The following is a 21255-nucleotide window of genomic DNA, read 5'->3' on the forward strand; positions in this document are numbered from 1 at the left end:
TTTCCCCAAACGGCGAGGCCAACCCCGCATTGATCCTACCCTGAATCACAGATGCGGGGACCACTAGTATTTGGCGCACAGCGCTCCATTGTGCACAATTCTCTGTTCTCGGCGCCTCGGCTCTTTGTCCCCAATCTCCACATAAATTTGCTCTGATTTATGCAAGCATAAAACAAACTCTGCTGTCTGAGCGCTGATCGGAGTTTAAATTCGTCTCCAACCCGGCGGAGTAATGCTACGAAAGTCTGCCCTCCTAAGCTCATTCAACCAGGGGCTAGCTGCACTAGTACCCTTCCACAGTAATCAGGACAGCATAAGGAGATCATTACCTGACCTAGCAAGCAAGTACATGACACCAGGCCTGGGTATGATGTCAGTTGCGGGGTGACCGTTTGGATAAATTGATGTGGTGCATTGTACCGGGATTGTGACCCCGAAAAGCAGGGATTCCTCTGCATTCAATGTCCTCTTTAGCTGCTCTATTGCGGGGAAGACACGCCGTCGTACATTACTAGTCAATGTAACCTTAGAGTAGATTTGAAAATATATATTCCTCGCAGCAATATGAATCGGATACCTCACAACTAAAGCGCGCATAAGAAAGTCTCAGGATCTTCCAGTGTGCCATCCCCGCGACATCTAAATAAAATGCGTTGGACGGGAGTAGCTGCAGTCATATATGCTGTCCTGCAGGTCAGCTACGGCAGTGGCGATACCTTCAGCAGTGAGTTGCACCTCTGTCACGGGCTTGTTCCATTCTCAATACTCATTCCCCATACGAGCAGGTCCAGGAATCAAGGCCGAGCAATGGCACTCAGCAACCCAAAAAGCCGACGCGCTCATTGTACAACTTAACATTACTGAAAAGGCTGGCTTGCTCACTGGAAACCTCCGCAATCTGACATGCGGTGGCATCATTGATGCTATTCCACGTGTCGACTTTCCTGGTCTCTGTCTGCAGGATGGGCCATCAGGTATCCGTACCGCAGATCTCGCCAGCGTTTTCTCTGCTGGTATATCAATTGGAGCAACTTGGGATCCAAAGCTGATCTACGAGAGGGGCCGAGCGATGGGAGAGGAGTTCCGAGGGAAAGGAGCGCATGTGATATTAGGGTACGTATACATCTTTTCTCTATGGGTGTTGTTCAACAGGGTTGTAGAAGGGCATAATGCTAAAAACACCATCACAGACCCACTACCGGACCCCTAGGCCGCATTCCCCTGGGCGGCCGGAACTGGGAAGGATTCTCCGTCGACCCATATCTGGCAGGTATTGCGACGTCGGCCACCGTGCGCGGACTCCAAGATAGCGGAGTGCAAGCGTGTACAAAGCACTATGTTGGGAACGAGCAGGAAACACAACGTACATTGGGAGTTATCAACAATGTGAGCGTTGATGCCGTCTCATCCAACATCGACGACCGCACCCTCCATGAGCTGTATATCTGGCCATTCGCCGACGCCGTCCGCGCGGGCACATTGTCAATAATGTGCTCCTACAATCGTCTCAATAGTACCTATGCATGTGAAGACGAGCACACTTTGAATGGGATCTTGAAAGATGAGCTTGGATTCCAGGGTTACGTCATGTCCGACTGGTTCGCGACTCATTCTGGTGCAAAGGCGGCCAATGCGGGGTTGGATATGAACATGCCTGGTCCAGTGGATCAATACGATTTCACGAGCTCCTACTTTGGCCCAAACCTCGTCCACGCCGTACAATCTGGCAACGTCTCGGCAGAGCGACTCAATGACATGGTGCGGCGCGTCCTAACCCCATATTTCTATCTTGGCCAGGATGAAAATTACCCAACTGTTGACCCCTCTGGCCTGTTCGTCACGCTGGCGGCAGTAAGCTACATGCCTTCCATGCTCGGTATTCCAGATGATGCGCCCTTACCACCCGCACGAGACGTACGAGCGGACCACGCGTCCCTCATCCGCAAGCATGGCGCCGCTGGTACGGTCCTCCTGAAGAACACAAACAATACACTGCCCCTCAAGGCCCCACGTACTATCGCCGTCTTCGGGAACGACGCGGCGGATATCTCGCGTGGCTCGGCTGCCCCGCTCGGCTCGGCATATGCGCCTCCTCAGGGCGTCGAGATGGGCGTGCAAGTCATGGGTGGGGGTGCGGGGTCCGGTCGCCTATCGTATGTCGTCTCGCCCCTCGATGCACTGAGAACACGCGCCGCGAGCTCGAACAGTAGCATATCAGTCCAGTACGTCACAGACAACAGTGTGGTTGCAAACGCCGACTTTAGCGGTATCTATCCCTTCCCGGACATTTGCCTCGTCTTCCTCAAGACATATGCAGCCGAGACTATCGACCGCGTTAACTTCGAGGCGGATTGGAACTCCACTGCCGTTGTCAATGCGGTCGCCTCGTACTGCCCGAGCAAGAAGACAGTGGTGGTCACTCACTCAGCGGGTATAAACACCATGCCCTGGGCGGACAACCCGAATGTCACCGCCATCTTGGCTGCGCACTACCCTGGGCAGGAGGCAGGCAACTCGATCGTGGATATTCTTTTTGGAGATGTGAATCCGTCGGGACATCTCCCGTATACAATCGCGCGGAATGAGAGTCATTACAACACGGAGGTCCTGAATGTCACGGACCCCGAGAAAGCAACAGATGCCGCTGCTTGGCAGTCGGATTTCACAGAGGGATTGTTGATCGATTACCGTCATTTTGACGCGAGTGGTATCACGCCACTCTACGAGTTCGGGTTCGGGTTGAGCTATACTATTTTTGGTCTTACTGGGAAGTTGAAGGTGCTGCCTGCACATGGCCAGAGGAATATCAGCCCATTCCCACCCAAGGTCAGAAAAACGAGTCCAGGGGGGAACCCGAACCTCTGGAAAACTCTCTTCACCGTTACCGTTAGGGTCAAGAACACCGGGAATGTTGCGGGTGCTGCAGTGCCACAGCTGTATCTGTCGCAGCCGAGGGGCTCTGTGCCCCAAGGAACGCCGGTGAAGGTGCTTCGGGGGTTCGACAAGGTGTATCTGAAGCCTGGAGAGGAGAGAGAGGTGTCATTCCCCTTGCTGAGACGTGATATGAGCTATTGGGATGTTGCGGCTAAGGACTGGAGACTGCCCAGGGGAGAATATAATGTCAATGTTGGCTTTAGCTCGAGGGACATAAGGAGGAAGGGCACCGTTCGAGTTCGCTAGGACGTAGTAGCCGGCCTGAAGCGAGTGCATGATATTGATTCATCATCCGCACCAACAGGAAGAAAGATTAAAGTTATATCATCTGTTGAACACGTATCTAGTCGCGGAAATCCAAATCCCTAAACGCAAGGGCACCAAGTGAAATTGAACAAAAATATCCAAATCGGTTAACGCAACTCCGTCTCGACGCCAGCAAAGGATCCCTTTTGCGGAAGGGCGTTGGCTGGGTGAAAGCGATGAAAAATCGCCTGGACCACAAACATCGGAACTGTATCAAACACATACAGATAGGCCTCATGCTTCATCAAATACCCATCACTGCCTTGGACAAACTCAACGATACGGTACAGGCAGCGAATAATGATGAGCGCAGAGACTAGAAACAGCACGTATAGAAGAGCACCATACGGCAAGTGCACGATTTTGACGCGCTTGGTCGTTTCGACTCGTCGACAAAACACAACCGAGACCGCAAAGAAAAAGCCGAAAAATATGAGCTGGATGAAGAGACCAACAATGGCTATGTTTTGCCCCATTTTTGCCATTGATTCCATAGCCATCATCCCGCCACCGCTGGCCTGGAGGAAGAACGCGAAGACGTCGCCGAGGACGAATATCTTGGTCACTTTGCCAGGGGCGATGATGGACAGCTCTGGGGATTGAGCGTAGACGACGATTCGACCGTAGATCATATAGATTGTGGCGGCGTAGAGGGAGGGTGGGAGGAGGAGGCAGATGCTCTGGCCAATATAGAGGCCCAGGGAGGTTTGGTTCTGAGACGATGCGGCGCGGAAGAGGTAACCCACTGTCATCACTGATTCAGGATCCAGCGTTAGTATTGAACGGGTTGCATGGCGGCATTACAATGCGATGTCTTACTGATTGCTCCAATGATAAACGTGGTGAAGAAATAGCACTTGAACTTCCAGAGCTGGAAGATATGGAATACAGTACTCGCCCCGTAGAAGATCAGGGCGATAATTGCCCCTGCTAGGGTGGGATCATAGTGGTAGATTGACGACGACATGCTGGCATCAGGTTGAGTTACGCAAAGAGAAGGAAGTTTAGGAATATTATTATGGCCAACGGATAAACAGGCTCGCTGCGGTACTTATGGAGTTTTCATCCGAGCATCCTGGAACCTTCAGACGCTCCACAGTTAAATATAGCGAGGGGATTCACGGAGGCCGCTACAATGGCTTAGCATTGGGAATCGCGAACACTTGTAGTCAAGCCACGCTCTAGTAGCACGTATTCGTATTCTCCAGGCCTGCTACTGGGCGCTCCGGTGGACCCTGAATGCTTCGTAGTGCACAGATCTATACTAGAACCCAATGGCGAGGACTACGGTTCCACCCAAGGGTTTACGCGTATAAGTGTTTTAGATCGCCCCACTAGAGCATCCCGGGTGCAAATTTGCTGTTGGACTAAAAGAGTATCATGAGTCGTGCAATAGACACAAATTTTATAGTTTTCTAACTATGTTAGGAGATAATATAATTGCTATGGGCTGAGCTTGACCCTTGGGAGCACTCGGCCTTCGGCCTCGTGGCCCTAGAATTTCCCTACTAAGCACATGACCTATATCTTCTTATATCCTACTATGGTCACCTAAATTACTATTCCTTAACTATTCCTTTTATACTAATAGGTACAGCCAGTTTATTAATTAATTGTTAGGAACCTTATATAGCGATACTAGTGATGAACATTGAACATAGGTCTGGGCATATCAAACCTTCAAAGGTGGCTCCTTTAAAGGGTTTGATATAGTGGCCTAATGGTCCAAGTTACCTTTTGCACGTGAGCCAGAGGTGCAGGTAACATTAATATGCTACCCCTAATATTAGGAATAGTTTATTATAACCTAGTAAGTAGGCGCCCTGTGTAAGCGACGAGGTCGGATTGGTGGTGGTTACTAGTCGGTCTTCACCCGCGGCTGCTGACAAGGACGCGGGTATGTTAGGATCTGGACTGCAAGTGAAGCCAAGAAAACTCGCAATTATCTCGAGACTAAACAGCCGAAATAGGGGTTACGCCAGCCGCAAGTTGACCAGAAGCATTTTGTAACTGTTGGGTACTGAGGGAGTCGATATCTCGTGTTACCGAGCTCCATTGAAGTCGCTTAATAAGAAGGTTATTGCTGAAGGATTGAGTTCCGGATTTGTGCGCACCTCGAATGATGCTCAGGAGGGCAAGAGTGCCTCCAGGTCCATGCTAAGCGCATGGTTAGCCGGTTACTTCAGTTCAGACCAGCCGCCTGCACATAACACCATACTATGCATCAATACGTGAAAATCTTCCGTTCCGACGGCTAAATGTTGGCCAAGATGTGGCCGGCTAGATTACCCACGCTTAAAGAACCCTGACAATAACTTTGTCTATGTATCCACAGTCAGATATCAAGGGACATGACAGTATCGGAACGAGTAATTTAGGCGTAGCTCGAGACTGTTCTACTACAGAGGCATCTCACTGGTTTCAATGCACCGCACCGGGAGTGGTGCAGAAAAGACAACGGCGAGGCGCGAAAAGGAGAAGCTGAATTAAGTAATGGGACAACAAAGTGTAAGCCATCGTTACTGGAAGTAGTCGCGTAAGATCCGAGTTACTCAATTTGAATTAAAACCACTGCAACAATCTATGCACCCGATTCCCTTGCTAGAGGAGACGCGTTGGTCGTTCGACTAGGAACTACCAGTGCAATATGGGCCAGAAGGCTCCTAGCAAGTCACTAGTCCTCTTAAGGTTTACTTCCCTTGAAACCTTTTAGAGAAATCCCTTCTTAAGAACCAAACACCTGCGTCCAGTCGTACTTCTTGAAGTAATCCTCCACTGTATCGAGAGACGGGGGTGACTTCAACTAAGCAGCTACTCGCCGCAGTTAAGTGGAGGTCAACTTACATCTCGAGGATGAATAACTGTAGGGTCATCTCTGCCCTCATACCCGAACTCGCTCCAGTACGCCATGTTGTCTTCAAGCTCTGCCTTTAATTCGGTCGGAACAGATGGGGGAAAATGCCCTTTCGGCAGAGTGATTACCTCTGTCTTCAGCGCTGTAGCCTGTGAGAATTTCTCTGCCAGCTCTCGGGTAGTGAGCCATCCTCGGTATCCAATGAGGTTCTTTCCAGCAGTGTCTTGTATGAGAGCTCTAACAAAGGGCTCAGAATCCTCCTAGGCAGCAATAAATGGGAGTTTGACGTTTGGGTCCACATGCCCAATAAATTGGACTACTCCAGCGCTCTTAAGGATGTTAGCTATCTGCATAAAAAATAAGCTCGGAAATGCTTGCCTTGGTAAGTTGGCTCAACCCGTTCAATGTATAATTACCCAAGAAGAATCCAGGCTGATAGATGCTAGTCTTTGCCCAGAGTTCTGGGTATGTTTCTCCGCAGTACTCTGCCGCCTTCGCTTTCGAGTCAAAGTGGTACACGTGAGTGTATTTCCTTTCGACCATTTCGCGGCGTTCGACAGGGAGGAGAGTATGAATCGCTCCAGTGTTGGGACTTTGGCGGCAACCTCGATAATATTCTTTAACTGTTGTGTTTCATGTTCACCCGCCCACACATTTAGAGTCTGGCCCGGGTTCGCCTTGTCTTTATTGGCAGGATCACCGTATAAGCCGCAGAAGTCACTCACAGCGAAGATGGCGTTTGCACCCTCAAACGCTGCTAATAGCGTGACGGGTACATCGATGTCGACTTGAACCACATCAGCGCCTCGGGCTGCAAGAGCCTGGGACTTGATACTAGTGGGGTTTCGGGTTAGGGCGCGAACTTTCCAACCTGGCTCCTCGAGGAAGACATTGGCCACAGAGCCGCCTTGACTGCCAGTGGCTCCGACAATAAGAACGTCGCCTTTACTTTCAGATGGCGAGTTCAGTGGTTGGGTATGCACGACCATCCCAATCATTCAGATGCAGGTGCCGACGATCAAGTTCTTGATAGACTTATATGACGTCATAATACAAAGGAGCGAGAATTCGTTCATTGGACTGAAGATACGGGGAAAGGCGGGAAAATAGGGAAGGGGAAATAGGGAACCATGGATTGGCAGCATAAAGTTTAGTCCTGCCAACCAGCTGCCCATCTCTGCCGTGCCACCTGCGTAGGCTCGCCACTTCATTTCGCTGCTCGCAACTCTTTGAGGAAATGCCTCATGCTGTTGATTCGGTTGTAATTTCCCCCTGCCTACTAACGGCCTGGCTGCCCCAGATCATCCTTGCGTAGTCAAAGCTTAAATTGTTCCTAATCCCTTCTTCCCTTCTCCTCTCCATCTTCTCCATCTTTTCTCCAACATTCTCTTAAATCAGCCCTCTCTCCCATCTCAGAGAATGCAACGCTCGGGCGTCCGGCCCCGGCCCGTCCACCAGCATGTCCAGCTCCAGCACTTCGCCCGAAGAAGTAGGCGATCACGATATCAATGACGCCCTCGACGTCGCCATCATCATTTCCTCCGCCATCGCCGTCTATAACGGCCTCGAGCTATCCATCTACCTCCCCTCCACCTTCCACCGCTATCGCAGCCTCTACTTCTGGTCCATGATGACCTCCGCCCTCCTCGGCGTCATCCCAGCCTCCATCGGCGGCGTCCTGCAATTCTTCGGCCGCCATCCGCTCTGGGTCAGCATGATCCTGCAAAACGTCGGCTTCATCCTCATGGTGCCGAATCAGTCGGTCGTGCTTTACTCGCGCCTGCACCTGATCTCGCCTGATAAGATCATCCTCCAGATCGTGCGCTGGCTGATTGTGGGCTGTCTAGTGCTGATATGTATCCCGGCCATCACACTCAATGTCGGCTCGAGTTACCTCCCCCATTCACCACAGTGGGTCCGGGCGTACTTCATCATGGAGCGGTTCCAGATAACCTGGTTTACCATCCAGGAGAGTTTCATTTCGGGCGTGTACATCTACTACACAACACAGCTGATCCGACTCGTCCCGAGCGACGACAAGCGGCGGCATAAGATCCTGCTCCAGCTGCTGGTCATTAATGTGATTGCGATTCTGATGGATCTGGTGCTTGTTGTTCTGCAGTATTTAAATTATTATTATACGCATGTGATTTTTAAAGCCACTGTGTATAGCGTCAAGCTGAAGTTGGAGTTTGCGGTGCTGGGTATGTTGATTGCGATGGTGCATCGGCGCGATTCCGATGAGTTTTGGTAGACGGAGCAGTCGCCGACGCACTTTTCGTGATATATATAATAGATAATGTCACTGTACCATTATATGTATTATGCAAATCAATGATGATTGTGATGTATTTGGACTAGATAGAGACGTTGTTGCGGTGATATATGTATCTCAGGCTACTTAATCGACGATACGCAACAAGGCGGGAATGAAGGATAAACCATAATTTCATCTCACACTCTACCTCCAACTATGGGATAAGATTGCCCTGATGTTGGTGGTGGTACATCGAATTCCATTTTAATAAATATTCTCCTACTGCATTATAAAAACTTGCGATTGTAGTGATTACTGGCTACGCCCTGGTAGATTTGAAACCCCAACGCTCTTTCTTACAGCATCCTGGAAGAGTCTAACCGCATCTGGCAATGCAATAATAATAATCCAAATCCAAAGCAATTTCCTGATACCGGAAAACCCACCAGTCCGCACACGATTGAGGCCCGAAAGGTGATTGGGTGCCCTTCCGATGCCGATGATCCGGAACCTGCAAATGTCTCTGCGCGAGAAGATCGCTTTAAGCGCAATCTTTCTTCTTGGTGCCTTGTGAGTACACCTGGACCATACACGCCGTTTGTCAACAGCTGAGAGGTATCCAGTGTCCTCGTAACCGGTGCGGTACGCATTTCCTACGCATATAACCCAGGGGACGCCCAATGTAAGAATCTCGTGATCTGAATGTAATCATAGTCTGACGTCGCTACAGTGGCGCTGGATCTCACTGCCATGTGGTCCGTCATCAACATCGGAACTGGAATTCTCTGCGCATGTCTACCGACCTTTCCTCCCCTCCTCGCCAAGGCCCGCGATCTCTATCGCTCGTTACATAGCCGAGGAAGCCAGGGAAGCTCCGCAACGTCTATCGCGAGCCGGAAAGCCAGTGCCATTCAAGGAAATGCTTTTCATGGCATGAATGGCAAGGCATACTCCGACTTGAATGGCAGTACGCTGGACACGGTGCCGTTGACCCAGATCACGGGGTCCCGAGAGATGGAGAACAGCATGGGGAAGGGATTCACATTGTTCGTGGGATTCAAGTGGTCGAGTCTAAGCGATGACTTATACCAGGGTTCCCATACGGGATATGGAACAGGTGGGAGTACTTTTGGAGAAGGAGCGAAGGACCGCTCATGACCTCGAGAAGAACCTCGTCTATCCCTTAGAACATCTTTGACCCTGAACCATCCTCTTACCTCTGCTCTATGCATTGAGGCAGACCTTTGTTAGCGCTTCCATTTACTATCTTTCCTAAGATCGATCCACAGTACCGCATTAAACATTAGGATTCAAGGTCTAACTATGTACCTGGTGACAATGGACCTTGGGGTTTCTGTAAATATGTTAAAACCAGATTGGCCTGCGTAACGTTTGCCTCCAACTTCACCAAAGTTGCTTTGGACTTCTATTCTTCTACTATTGAGGCATGATCAATGTACCTTGGGGATAGGGTGAGCTAAGAACTTTACGCCCACGAACGATGTGGATTCCGCAGCTCAACGGACGCAGACCAAGAGAGCAATCATAATCCATGGTACGGGCAAGCCTGCATGCATGCATAAGGCGCACCTCATATGAGATCGACGGTGCATACATGGATTGTCCGATATGAGTTACTCAGACAATCTCCGGCATCCGCGGAACATTTGTCTCTTCGCAATTCTGATGCCGGCCAAAGCGACAAATATCCGTGCCCCATTGGTTCCGCAATTTGGCCGGGTTTAAAATTCCCACATGTTGGATGCTGAATGGAGCAACTCTACATCCCTTGCGAGGCAACCTGCAGATCATAATAAGAAGTCAACAGCACTGGACTTGCCGCGCCCTAGTCCGCGCTGCAGTAGACAGACAGGGAGTTCGCAGCCGTTAAACGCCGTCATCATGCCGAGAGCCGCAAACGGCCCCAGGCCCCAAGCTCAACGACTCGCTCCAAGGCAGGGGTATCGTGTCCTCGGACTTGTCCCTGTAACGGATTCCCCGCGACATTCCTCCCTCCGTGAACCCCAAAGATAGCGTTTGATGTGATGGTTGGCGGCATTTCCACCATTTCTGAGCACACTCACCTGATACCGAACGAAAGGTCCCAACTTCAATTCTCAAAGTGAACGAGTTGTTACTCCGCGCAGAAATGGCAGAACTTCCGAATAGAGGAGAGCGAGATGTACATCCCGACCAGATCACTGGGAAGGAGTCCGATGCAATCCCGATTGCAGTGATAGGCATGGCATTCAGGCTACCCCATGGCATAGAGTCGGCAGATTCCTTCTGGGAGGTTCTGTCAGAAGCTAAATCCACATGGTCCACCTTTCCCGCCAGTCGTCTTAACTCCGAGGGAGTCTATCATCCTTATGAGGAGCGGGTGAACAGTGTATGCGTTCTGTCCTTTATTTGTTCTGTCATACACAAGTATCAGCGCTGTGACTGACTGAATAAGTTCCCCTTGAAAGGGGCACATTTCATCGATGGAGATATCGCGGCATTCGATGCGCCATTCTTCGCCATTGGTCCCGCTGAGGCCGCTGAAATGGACCCGCAAGCTCGGATGTTGCTCGAAACAACGTATCATGCCCTAGAAAATGGTGCGTACGCCCTAGGTCAGCCTACGGGGTCCGGTGAAATGACATACCAGACAACAGCGGGAATCCCCATGGCCAACATCGCCGGGTCAAAAACTTCCGTCCATACGGGGAGTGTCTCGGATGAATACAAGTCCTTCCTCGTCAAGGACCCGCAGTTTGGCAGCCAGTACTCCACAAGCTCCATGTCGCCAAGCATAATGGCGAATCGGATTAGCTGGTTCTTTGACCTCCATGGCGAGTCTGGTAGTATGGACTCGGCCTGCTCGAGCACTCTACTCGCTTTCCATACGGCATGTCACGGGCTGAGGACTGGATCCTCCAACTTGGTACGTCTGTCGTTCCCGGTTTTCAAAAATCTTGAAAAACATTGAGATACTAATGTCTCAGGCCATCGTGGCGGGCTCCAATCTGTTCTTGGGTCCCGACTTGGCAATGTCGCTGAACAATCAGAACATACTCTCCCCAGATGGTCGATGCCACAGCTTTGATGAGAGAGCAAACGGCCATGGCCGGGGAGAAGGATTAGCTGCCATTATTCTCAAGCGAGCTGACGACGCCATTCGTGACGATAACTCCATTCGAGCTGTTGTGCGCGGCACGGACACCAACCATGACGGTCGCACACCGGGTTTTGTCCAGCCGGGGCGAGCAGCGCAGACACAGCTAATAAGGCAGACGTATAAGAGGGCTGGCCTCGATATGTCGCTCACTCGCTATGTTGAGGCCCATGGGACTGGCACCCCTGTCGGAGGTAACAATCCCGCGCGGATATGGCATGCGCATGGAAAATTCAACTAATCCCACGCCAGATCCAATCGAGGCCGGAGCTATCGCTGACGCATTTGCGGATGTCATCTCATTGAATAACCCACTCTATATCGGATCCGTCAAATCGAACATTGGGCACCTGGAAAGCGCGAGTGCTGTCGCTGGGATTGTGAAGAGTGTGCTGATGCTGGAGCAAGGTATGATACCTGCAATATCAGGGCTCGAGAATGTCAACAGAGTCATTGCCGACGAGCACCTATGCTTAAAGGTAATCCCCGAATTATTCACTCCTGCGTACACTAAGCTGGTAAACAGTTTCCAAAAGAGCTCACCCTATGGCCGTCGGATGGACCCCGCAGGCTCTCCATTAACTCATTCGGCGTCGGCGGGACGAATGCACACATCATCATGGATGACGCGGAGAATTATCTGAAGTCCAAAGGCATTACGGAAGACGATGGCAGTACGCTTCAGATATCCCCGGACGGGCCCAAATTGCTGGTATTTTCCGCGCAGGATGAAGCCGGTATTCAGCGTCTGGAAGCCGCATTCAATCGCCACCACGCCAGCCTCTCGCCATCCAACGTCAAAACTAATTACCTTTCAAACCTGGTATACACTTTAAGCAACAGGCGCAGTAAGTTTATGTGGCGCTCATTTGCCATAGCTGCGTCGACAAATGACCTCACAGAAGGGCTGCATCTCCCAGCGCCCATCAAAGCTCTGCAATCGCCCACTCTGGCACTCTGTTTCACTGGCCAAGGAGCGCAGTGGTGTACTATGGGCCGCGAGCTGCTGGTATACGAGGTCTATTTGAAGAGTTTAACTGCAAGCGCAACATGGCTCACAGCGTTCGGCTGCCCTTGGGATCTATTGGGTACGATGCCGTTCCCCTTTCTAGCCCCCTCCTCAGCTAGCAACCCACTGACGGCCTAATTGTATAGATGAGCTCGCGTGTGAGGAGGCGGATACCCGTGTCGATGACCCTGAAGTTGGTAAAGGTTTATGCACTGCGTTACAGCTTGCCTTGGTCGATCTGCTTGAAAGCTTGGGAGTGCAGGCGACAACGGTTGTCGGACACTCCTCTGGAGAGATTGCTGCTGCGTAAGTGCTCAGAGTAATGCTCGCGGTATAACAGTAACTCATAATTGGCGCCTTCCTTAGGTATTGCATTGGTGCTCTCGACAGGCGATTGGCTCTCAGTGTGGCCTATCACCGAGGAAGGCTAGCGTCAGCCCTGGCCGAGGAGACAACCCATCAAGGAGGGATGATGGCGGCTGGTACTTCTGAGACGGATATTCAGTCCTACCTAGAAGTGACGAGGGCGAGATTCAGGTCGCTTGAAATGTCGGTTGGCTGTGTTAATAGTCCCCGGAGCGTCACAATCACTGGTGATGGAGCGCAGCTCGAGTATCTTGGTCAGCTCCTAGCTGAGAACGGCATCTTTGCTCGGAGGCTGTCTGTCATGGTCGCATACCATTCCAAGCAGATGCAAGGGATTGCGGTACTATATGGCGAGGCCATGGGGGAGCTGTCGAGACGGGATGGAGGGTTGGCGTCCGCAATGGTCTCCTCCGTCACAGGGGCCTTGGTGACGTCCACTCAACTCATGCAGCCTCAGTATTGGGTGGACAATATGTTATTGCCTGTCCATTTCGCAGATGCACTTACAGAGTCCGCAGCGCTTCAAATTCTGCAAGGCCGCCAAACCCTCCATGACTCGAGTCACATCCAGTTCGACGACGTTCTAGAGCTGGGCCCCCATGCACTGCTGCAGCGGCCCATAAGAGAAACCCTTGACCCACTCAGTGGTAGGGGTCGCATACCCGGCTATGTCTCTGCACTCCACCGCGGTACCGATGCCGCTCAGATTTTGTTGAACGCGCTTGGCTATCTCCACTGTCGGGGCCATCGGGTAAATATACCAGCAGCAAACCAGGTCAATGCGAAGGAAACACCATCTGTGGCAAGGCCGCTTACGAAGTTGCCCAAATACCCATTTGACCATTCTCGCACCTACTGGCGAGAATCGCGCGTCAGCAAGGGCCATCGATTCCGTAAAGCACCACGGCACGACCTTTTGGGTGTTCAAGTCCCGGACTGGAATCCTCGTGAGGCGAAGTGGCGCCAGCGGCTAAAGCTCTCCGAGCTTCCATGGTTGAGAGACCATGTGATTGCCGGCGTCAACATCCTTCCTGGAGCTATGGTAATCGCAATGGCGGTCGAAGCATTCAAGAGTCTTACCACGACGAAGGAACGCAGGGTGTCAGGCTACATGCTGAAGAATGTCAAGTTCTCGGGCGCTGTTACTCTCTCGCCGGAGCCAGACGGAATTGAGGTTGAGTTTTATCTACAATCCAAGGGCCAGATCACGGATCGCGACGAGGGCTGGCGCGAGTTCAGGCTCTACTCTATCGGGAATGATGGACCGGTAGAGTGTTCCCGAGGGCTCATCAGGGTCATCTTTGAAAACGAGGTCCCTGGCAAGGTTGATCAGGGTCTTGAGCAGAGACTGGAAATGAGGAACCACGTTGATGAACTTGCTCGCATCCGTAGCGCCTGCGCCCACACGGTAGAGATGAACCATTTGTATGCTGCTGCAGCGCGCCACGGGGTCGACTTTGGACCTGCCCACCGGGCCATCAGGACATGCGCATACAATGATGACAAGGAGTGCTTTAGAGAGCTAGATCCGCACACTTGGAAAGTCAAGGCGCGCAAGACTCAGCAGACCGATTTCACCATTCATCCTACCTGTATCGACGGGTTCTTCCAACTCCCACTCGCTGTGACTAGCGACGGGGGCAAGAACATCGCAGCCAGCGTGGTATCTGGAGTTCGCACAATGTGGATCTCCGACAGGGTATGCGAGCAAGACCGAATTCTGGCGTGGAATAAGTCAACATTTCCCGGCCCACGCGTTATTTCCTCTACGGTGGTCGGTTTTGATGCTTCGGGGCAAACGCCGCTCGTCGTCATCACCGGGTATGAATCGAGGTTTCTGGATAGCGATGTGGTGTCACAGGATACTACTCGGAGCCTCTGTTGGAACTTAGACACCCGGCCGGACATTGAGATGCTCGCAAATGAAGAACTCACTCAGTACCTGACAAACCGGTACCCGCTGCAGCCAGCCCCATTGCAACTCGATCACCAGGTCAAAATATTGCTCTATCTATCTATCATCCGAACTCTACGGCAGCTTACTCCAGAGGAAACCTCCCAAATGCCCCCTCATCATCAGCAATACGTAGCCTGGATGCAGCGCGAAAAGAATAAACTTGACCAAGGCGAGGTAGACGAACCAATCCACTCTACCCTGGTAAACTACGCGAACGACGATAGTCTGTACCACGACCTACTCAACCACGTAGAGAGCCTGAATAAACGAGGGAAATTCTTCGCCGTGATCGCTCGGAACCTCCTTCCCATCCTGACTGGGGAATGTGACGTCCTCGAGCTGATGTTTTCAGCGGACCTTGTCAAAGATTACTATCGGGAGCTGTACGCAGCCACAAACGGGCTCTCGAAAGCGCTCGCATTCGTCGACCTCTACGCCCACAAGTTCCCACGTATGAAGATTCTCGAAATAGGCGCTGGCACAGGCGGAATGACAAAGTATGTCCTCAACACACTGACCCAAAACGGAGCCGGCGATGCTGGCGCAGGCAACCCTCGTTTCTCTCACTACACCTACACGGACATCTCGCCTGGGTTCTTCTCTAACGCCGCGGCCTTATTTGAATCCTTCCCAGAGACGGCGACCTTTCGTGTGCTGGATATCGAGAAGGATCCCGTGGCGCAGGGGTTTACGGCTGAGACATACGACCTGATCATCGCCGACAATGTGTTCCATGCGACGCAGGACCTAGACGTGACGCTGAGGCATACGCGGAAACTGCTCAGACCAGGCGGGAAATTGGCCGTCTTCGAACTCACACAACCCGAAGTCGTTCGCACAAACTTTGCATTCGGCCTACTGCCCGGCTGGTGGCGGTTCAACGATAGTTATCGTGATTTCAGCGCGGGCGTGACGGCCGACACCTGGAATACTGTTCTGCTCAAGGCGGGATTCTCTGGCGTGGAGCTGAACATGACTGACTATGAGGATCCATACTGTCATGAACATAGTGTACTAATCTCCACTTGGGTGCGAGCCTCTCTCCCTCGGCAGTCTGAGGCCGGACCGAGAACCGCGATCATATACGACCGAGGCGACCGTCTTCAGCAGACCGTCGCTGAATCGATAATACGTGCTCTAGGCCTTCTTCCTTGCCCCGAGGTCATGATGACTGGGCTGGATGAGGCAGCTCGGCTCGCCAACGACGGACAATGGTATTAGAGGAACAAGGCCTCCGGGAACAACTCAAGACCATCCCGACCATCGAACGCACGGCGAAACATGGGGGGAAGTAGCCGCGACCGCCAGCCAGTAACCTGACCACATCTTCTAAACGAAACCACAGAACCTAACTACGTTAGAATTAGCACCTGGGAGATATCTGATGCTAATAAGAACAAGGGTAGAGGCTTCGTGAGATACCTACCAATCAACATCACAAACACGAAGATCAGGTCGGCCCTACTAAGCTTGGACACTACCAAGGACGTCCATGTGGTAGGGATAGGAACCACTAAACTAAGTATATTATTTAATTTCGTGATGTACAACCAAAGGAGATGGCCTAGAACAGCCCAGAATAGATATAGGAGCTAGGTAATAACACTAGACTAGTAATATCTTAGTTTGGGGTCATAGCTTATTAGTACCCTAATAGAGGGCTTTAACCTAACAAGGGATAAGAAGCAAGGGGTAGCTAGTATTATAGATAATAATAGCCTTTCCTCTAAGGGTTACTAGGTCGTGGACATTACCTAGCTCTTAAGGAAACCCTTGGAGCATCAGGATCATAAGGTGTCTGGTTTAACTTGCTAGAGGTAGTAGAGTGGGTTATTAATAATAGGCTTATAGTGGGGTAATACTATATAGGAAGCATTAAGAGCTAGTAGATCAAGCAAAAGAGGTGCCGCTGCTACTAGCACCTTGGACATCTTAGATAGTCATGTTAGGAGAAAGCATGGTATAAGTACTATATAGGCGAACATGAGCAACATTACTATTCACTAGGGGTCAGAGCAAGATGCTTGGACTATAATAGAGAACCCTAACTAGAGACCACAGCTATAAAATACTAGCTAGACTACTCCCACCACGATGACATCTAGCGGACCGCCCAAGAGCTGAAAGCGAGAGCAGCAGACATTATGATAACCCTAGAAATAATGAAGCAGCACGCTAGCCAAAGACGTGGTGGGTAGTGAGGAGATCCATCCTTTTTACCGCCTAGTTACAAGGGAAAAGGTAGTGATTCAGAAGCATATTAGCATTAAATAGCAAGATAAGAGGCGCAAAAGGTAGACACCTCCTTCATGTCAATAGAGCTCTCCCGGCCAAACATGCTATAAGGACCTGAGGCCTAAAGGGGTTGTGATAAGTGTGAAAGGGTATAAAGGCACTTAATAAGAAATATAAAAGGTAGAATCCATGTGTAAATCACCGAACAGAGGCTAGCGTCGTAACACCTGTTGCAAAGAAACAAACACAACAAACAGCTGCACCAAGTCGGGTGTCACCCCTCCCGGCACTTCAGCCAAGTTCCACACAACCACCAGCGTGCATAAACATGGCCAGCATCTCATGGTTATTGCCTCTCATCATCCTAGTTCTTGCCCTAGCAGCAGACCGGTACTGGAATACATCTTCCCCAAACACGGAACCAGGACCCATGGCGATGAACGGGCGAGTCGACGACACCCAGCAACACGCGGGCCACTCGCCATACAACGAAGACGAGATCGTCCAACTGATCAAGGATATCTACCGTACATACCTGCGACTGAACTACATAAAGCGTTGGGAGCTCGTCTGGCCGCCCAAGGATACAGGCCACGCAATCAACGAGGCGCTCTGCGAGGAGCTTGGCCTCGACCCGGCGGTGGTTTCGCTCATGAAGCGGATTCCGTACATCTGTGATTACTCAACGACAAAGGATATCGAGTTCTATCCTGATTCCCGCGCGATGGTCTATCTCGAGGATGACGAGATCCGCGGCGGGCGCGACCCGAGCCTGTTTGAGTTCCAAGAGCCGAGGCTCGATCACCTCCTGCCATATGACGTCGCCTTGCTTTGTGAGGGCGACGAAGGAAGCAATATAATTCTGGATGTCAAGAGCAGTATGTCGTAACCACGTCGAATTTCTTGCTGTACTGACTCCCGCGACAGACAGTATCCGCGTTGAGGGCTTCCACGATTGGCCTCCCGGACCCGGTGCGCCCGACGACTATGACTACCAGCCGGAGCTGCGGTACGGAGAGGAGGATTATTACCGCAATTACTACCCGCACCACGCCCCGACGTGGCTTGCCGCCTGGTTGGACAGGATTTGCTCTCTGGATGTCATCCCTGTGAACTACGGTGGATATCGTCGGTTGTTTAAGGAAAGCCAGACCAAGGTCTGCCGTGCCTGCGCAGCAAAGCTATAATTGCTAATCTCTCTCCCAGGGCGCCATTGTCAAGGACATCCTCCAAAAGAAATACGGCTACCCGGACAACTTCCGCGAGGACAAGTGGAGGCGCGTGGGCAGCAGACTTGGCTGGGAGATTGGGAAAAGTATCCATGCCTGGAATGAGGTGCCAGATGACTATGATGTCGATTATGAGAAGGAGGAGGCAGATGCAATCGCCACCTACGGGAAGCCAGTCTACGCAGAGGAGATTGACGGCCCTGGTGAATGAAGCGCGAGCCCGAGTTCCACTTTGCTATCTATACAGCCACGCAATACCAGTAGTCCGGCCAGAGCCCGGCGCAGTCTGACCCAACTGCCGGGTTCCAGTCTATGAATCTCTCCTGCGTGATCCCGTGGTCGGTGGCAATCGCCCAGCAGCCATCGCCAGTCTTCGCCTGGTAGAAGCCGGTACAGCCACCGACCATCCCACCTTGCGTGGGGGTAGGCGTGGCAACAGGCGCCGAGGTAGTCCCGGTGCCGCTCGTAGAGCTCGTACTACTGGTGCTTTCCGGGGAAGTCAACCCCGAAACGCAGTAGCTATAGTCTGGCCATAGATTGCTGCAACCACTGTCAACGTATGGGTTTAGAGCAATGAAGGTAGCCAGCGACAGGCCGTATTTAGGGAGGATGGTATCACAACCATCACCAGATTGCACTGTGTACCACTCGTAACAGTACGGAGTCGTCCCAGAAGTGGTCGGACTCGGGGGAGATACAAAGGAGGTTGAGGTCACGGTGTTGGAAGATGATGAAGTGGAAGTGGGAGGGCTCGTGGTCGTGGTAGCGACAGTTGCTGAAGGAGGAATATATGCACCACCTGGCGGTCTGTAGCGTAGTTATTAGTGATCATGAACAATTTCTAGCACACATTGTGCGAGATAGATTCCCCGCCACTCACCCAGCACATACTGAATCTCCGTTCGCTACCATTGCAAGCCCGAGGTATGGATTCCAGCTGTAAAACTGTGTGAGGCTAAAGTTGGCGTAGGTAGCGACCCACTGTGCGATATCCATATTAATGCTTTCAATATCAACGACGGTAATAGGGCAGGAGAGCGGGGCACAGAGCGTAGTGTTAGTCAGTCCGCGACAGTGGAGAGCACTGTTCAGATTGACTAGACCAGCGGTCGGGACTTGAAAGTATACTGATGCTTCCTGGCAAGTCATAGCGATAGACCCTGCTATGTCCAGAGTCTGGGGGCAGGTGGTAGTAACCGGCCCTGGTCTCACGTCGATCTCAATATCTCTGTAACAGCATTTAGTCCTCGTCTAGTAAACAGTCGCTTCTCCTAGACTTACTCAAACTCGTCGGATGTGTAGTCGTTTGCAGGGGTAATTGTCAAATCTTGCCATCCACAGTTCAACTGCATGTTGGCCCAAATCTGACTTGTAATATTACTGGGTTCATGTTAGCTGCAAACGCCGCTATGACACTCGAGCTGACCTACTCCCAGACATCGCCCCAGGCATTCTCTAATCCATACCTGAATGTTTTCCTAGAAGGAATGAGCAGAGGGGACGAAATGCGGTCCACGGACAAGCGGCTCACAGGAAGCAGGACGAGCACTGAATCTCCAGAGGGTACTCGTCAAACTCCAAAGGCTCGGGCCAGCCGTAGTTATCGTCATCGATCGGGTCGGGCTTGGTGATGAAGAAGTCCGCGGCCGCCATGTTTGGAATCCCAGCCTCGTCACTGGCATCTGCAAACGAAAAGTCGAATATGTCCAGGCAGGTGCCGTCGACGTCAATCTGATAGCCCCAGTGGCCATTCGCAACATCAAAATAACACTTATCTGTATGAGTTGGCCACGTGGCTTCCTGTGCAAGGTCCATTGTAGTGATATTCCAACTCGGGGAGCCGTCAGTACCGCATGTACGTAGGGACTGTCTAAGGCTTAATTGAGCATATTGACATACCTGGACTCGACATCAAGGCAGAAGTCGCCCGTCTCCTCGTCCGCTAAGCAGATCAGGTCGTACTTGTATCGGAAATGGCTCATGAAATCGGGAAAAGTCCAATTTTGGCTATCCACTATAAACACACCCTCACAGTCGCTGGTGACAGCGGTGGAGAGCTCGTCCAAGGATGCACCACACGCAGGAGTGCACAAACTCTCCAGCCATGATGTGTTCCAATCTGAGAGATCAGTCGCCAATCCCGAACAGTATTGCCTCAAGGGCCCAGGGGCTGGGGGCTGTGCTACGTACTCACGGCTTGAATGGGGTATGTCACGTATTGAATAATATTCTCTGGGCAGTTTAGACTCGTGTTGAAAGCTGCATCGCACGCAACACTAATGTCAGGAGACAAGACCGTCTTCTGGAGACCGTTGTAGAGCGTCGCAGCACGGGCACGCTGGCCGAAGGCAACGACGGCAGCGACGGCAATGCAAGTCAGCCTCATCGTCCGGGCAGGGCGGGGAAAGCAGAAGTTGAGATATAAGTCCGTGGCAAATGCTGCCGATTGATCATCAACGACCTTCGGCAGGAAGAGGACAAGAAATCGAGAGGTAAGTACCTGATCCTCTGTCGTTGCTTTGATGAAGGAATTAACAGGTCTTTGAGTGCCAGGGCTCTCGATGCTGGAAGATACATGAGGTTGGGGGGCCCAGGACAAAGACAATTGATATCATAAGGTGGTATTGGCTCTCAGTCTGTCGGGGGTATTGGCGCGTTGCTTAAGAAACTTCCTAAGCGAGACATTTGGGAAACATCCGTGTGAGATTGTGATTCTTCGACTGGTGCCTGCCGAGTAGCCCATTCGGCGCTAAGAAGTGAACCCCTGCATGACTAGCCACCAATGAAAGGGAAGGCAGGCTTGTCTTGCCTTGAATCGATCTAGGCGCGGCATGATCGCTCCGAAGTCCATGTGAAATGTGCTAGATCCAGCAGACTCTGTGCCGCTAATGGGCCCGTGGCCAAAGCGATCTCGGACACGGCTGAGGATTATCACGGTAGACGAACCACCC

At 51.6% G+C, this 21255-nt stretch overlaps 8 protein-coding genes across 8 annotated transcripts; 5 read left to right on the top strand and 3 right to left on the bottom strand.

Moving 5' to 3' along the window:
* Nucleotides 1-648: 648 nt before the first annotated feature.
* BJX68DRAFT_276126 (beta-glucosidase) lies at nt 649-3180 on the top strand (the record flags this gene model as incomplete). The annotated part of the gene is made up of 3 exons (XM_071048012.1): nt 649-724; nt 786-1113; nt 1191-3180. The coding sequence occupies 3 exons, from the start codon at nt 649-651 to the stop codon at nt 3178-3180; spliced, it is 2394 nt and encodes a 797-aa protein (XP_070898817.1).
* A 167-nt stretch (nt 3181-3347) lies between these two features.
* BJX68DRAFT_255570 (RTA1 domain-containing protein) lies at nt 3348-4207 on the bottom strand (the record flags this gene model as incomplete). Its single annotated transcript, XM_071043060.1, has 2 exons — nt 3348-3994; nt 4060-4207. The coding sequence occupies 2 exons, from the start codon at nt 4205-4207 to the stop codon at nt 3348-3350; spliced, it is 795 nt and encodes a 264-aa protein (XP_070898818.1).
* A 1758-nt stretch (nt 4208-5965) lies between these two features.
* BJX68DRAFT_255571 (uncharacterized protein) lies at nt 5966-7305 on the bottom strand (the record flags this gene model as incomplete). The annotated part of the gene is made up of 6 exons (XM_071043061.1): nt 5966-6043; nt 6085-6354; nt 6394-6421; nt 6492-6536; nt 6614-7042; nt 7259-7305. The coding sequence occupies 6 exons, from the start codon at nt 7303-7305 to the stop codon at nt 5966-5968; spliced, it is 897 nt and encodes a 298-aa protein (XP_070898819.1).
* Nucleotides 7306-7530: 225 nt separating this feature from the next.
* BJX68DRAFT_276127 (uncharacterized protein) lies at nt 7531-8348 on the top strand (the record flags this gene model as incomplete). Its single annotated transcript, XM_071048013.1, has 1 exon — nt 7531-8348. Exon 1 carries the CDS (start codon nt 7554-7556, stop codon nt 8346-8348), a length of 795 nt encoding a protein of 264 aa, XP_070898820.1. The 5' UTR covers nt 7531-7553.
* Nucleotides 8349-8844: 496 nt separating this feature from the next.
* Nucleotides 8845-9509, top strand: BJX68DRAFT_267282 (uncharacterized protein; the record flags this gene model as incomplete). Its single annotated transcript, XM_071045779.1, has 3 exons — nt 8845-8921; nt 8975-9033; nt 9082-9509. 3 exons carry the CDS (start codon nt 8845-8847, stop codon nt 9507-9509), a joined length of 564 nt encoding a protein of 187 aa, XP_070898821.1.
* A 991-nt stretch (nt 9510-10500) lies between these two features.
* Nucleotides 10501-16061, top strand: BJX68DRAFT_267283 (uncharacterized protein; the record flags this gene model as incomplete). The annotated part of the gene is made up of 7 exons (XM_071045780.1): nt 10501-10740; nt 10807-11277; nt 11339-11702; nt 11761-11987; nt 12035-12596; nt 12664-12823; nt 12884-16061. The coding sequence occupies 7 exons, from the start codon at nt 10501-10503 to the stop codon at nt 16059-16061; spliced, it is 5202 nt and encodes a 1733-aa protein (XP_070898822.1).
* Nucleotides 16062-17403: 1342 nt separating this feature from the next.
* Nucleotides 17404-18515, top strand: BJX68DRAFT_267284 (uncharacterized protein; the record flags this gene model as incomplete). The annotated part of the gene is made up of 3 exons (XM_071045781.1): nt 17404-17953; nt 18003-18232; nt 18282-18515. The coding sequence occupies 3 exons, from the start codon at nt 17404-17406 to the stop codon at nt 18513-18515; spliced, it is 1014 nt and encodes a 337-aa protein (XP_070898823.1).
* A 28-nt stretch (nt 18516-18543) lies between these two features.
* Nucleotides 18544-20973, bottom strand: BJX68DRAFT_276130 (LysM peptidoglycan-binding domain-containing protein; the record flags this gene model as incomplete). Its single annotated transcript, XM_071048014.1, has 7 exons — nt 20495-20973; nt 20204-20423; nt 19872-20135; nt 19735-19782; nt 19586-19684; nt 19185-19532; nt 18544-19111 (listed from the first exon to the last, which is right to left on the bottom strand). Exons 1-7 carry the CDS (start codon nt 20688-20690, stop codon nt 18544-18546), a joined length of 1743 nt encoding a protein of 580 aa, XP_070898824.1. The 5' UTR covers nt 20691-20973.
* Nucleotides 20974-21255: the final 282 nt, after the last annotated feature.

The sequence above is a fragment of the Aspergillus pseudodeflectus genome (genome assembly GCF_044049435.1).
Source record: "Aspergillus pseudodeflectus strain CBS 756.74 chromosome Unknown BJX68scaffold_23, whole genome shotgun sequence".
NCBI classification, from domain to species: Eukaryota; Fungi; Ascomycota; class Eurotiomycetes; order Eurotiales; family Aspergillaceae; genus Aspergillus; species Aspergillus pseudodeflectus.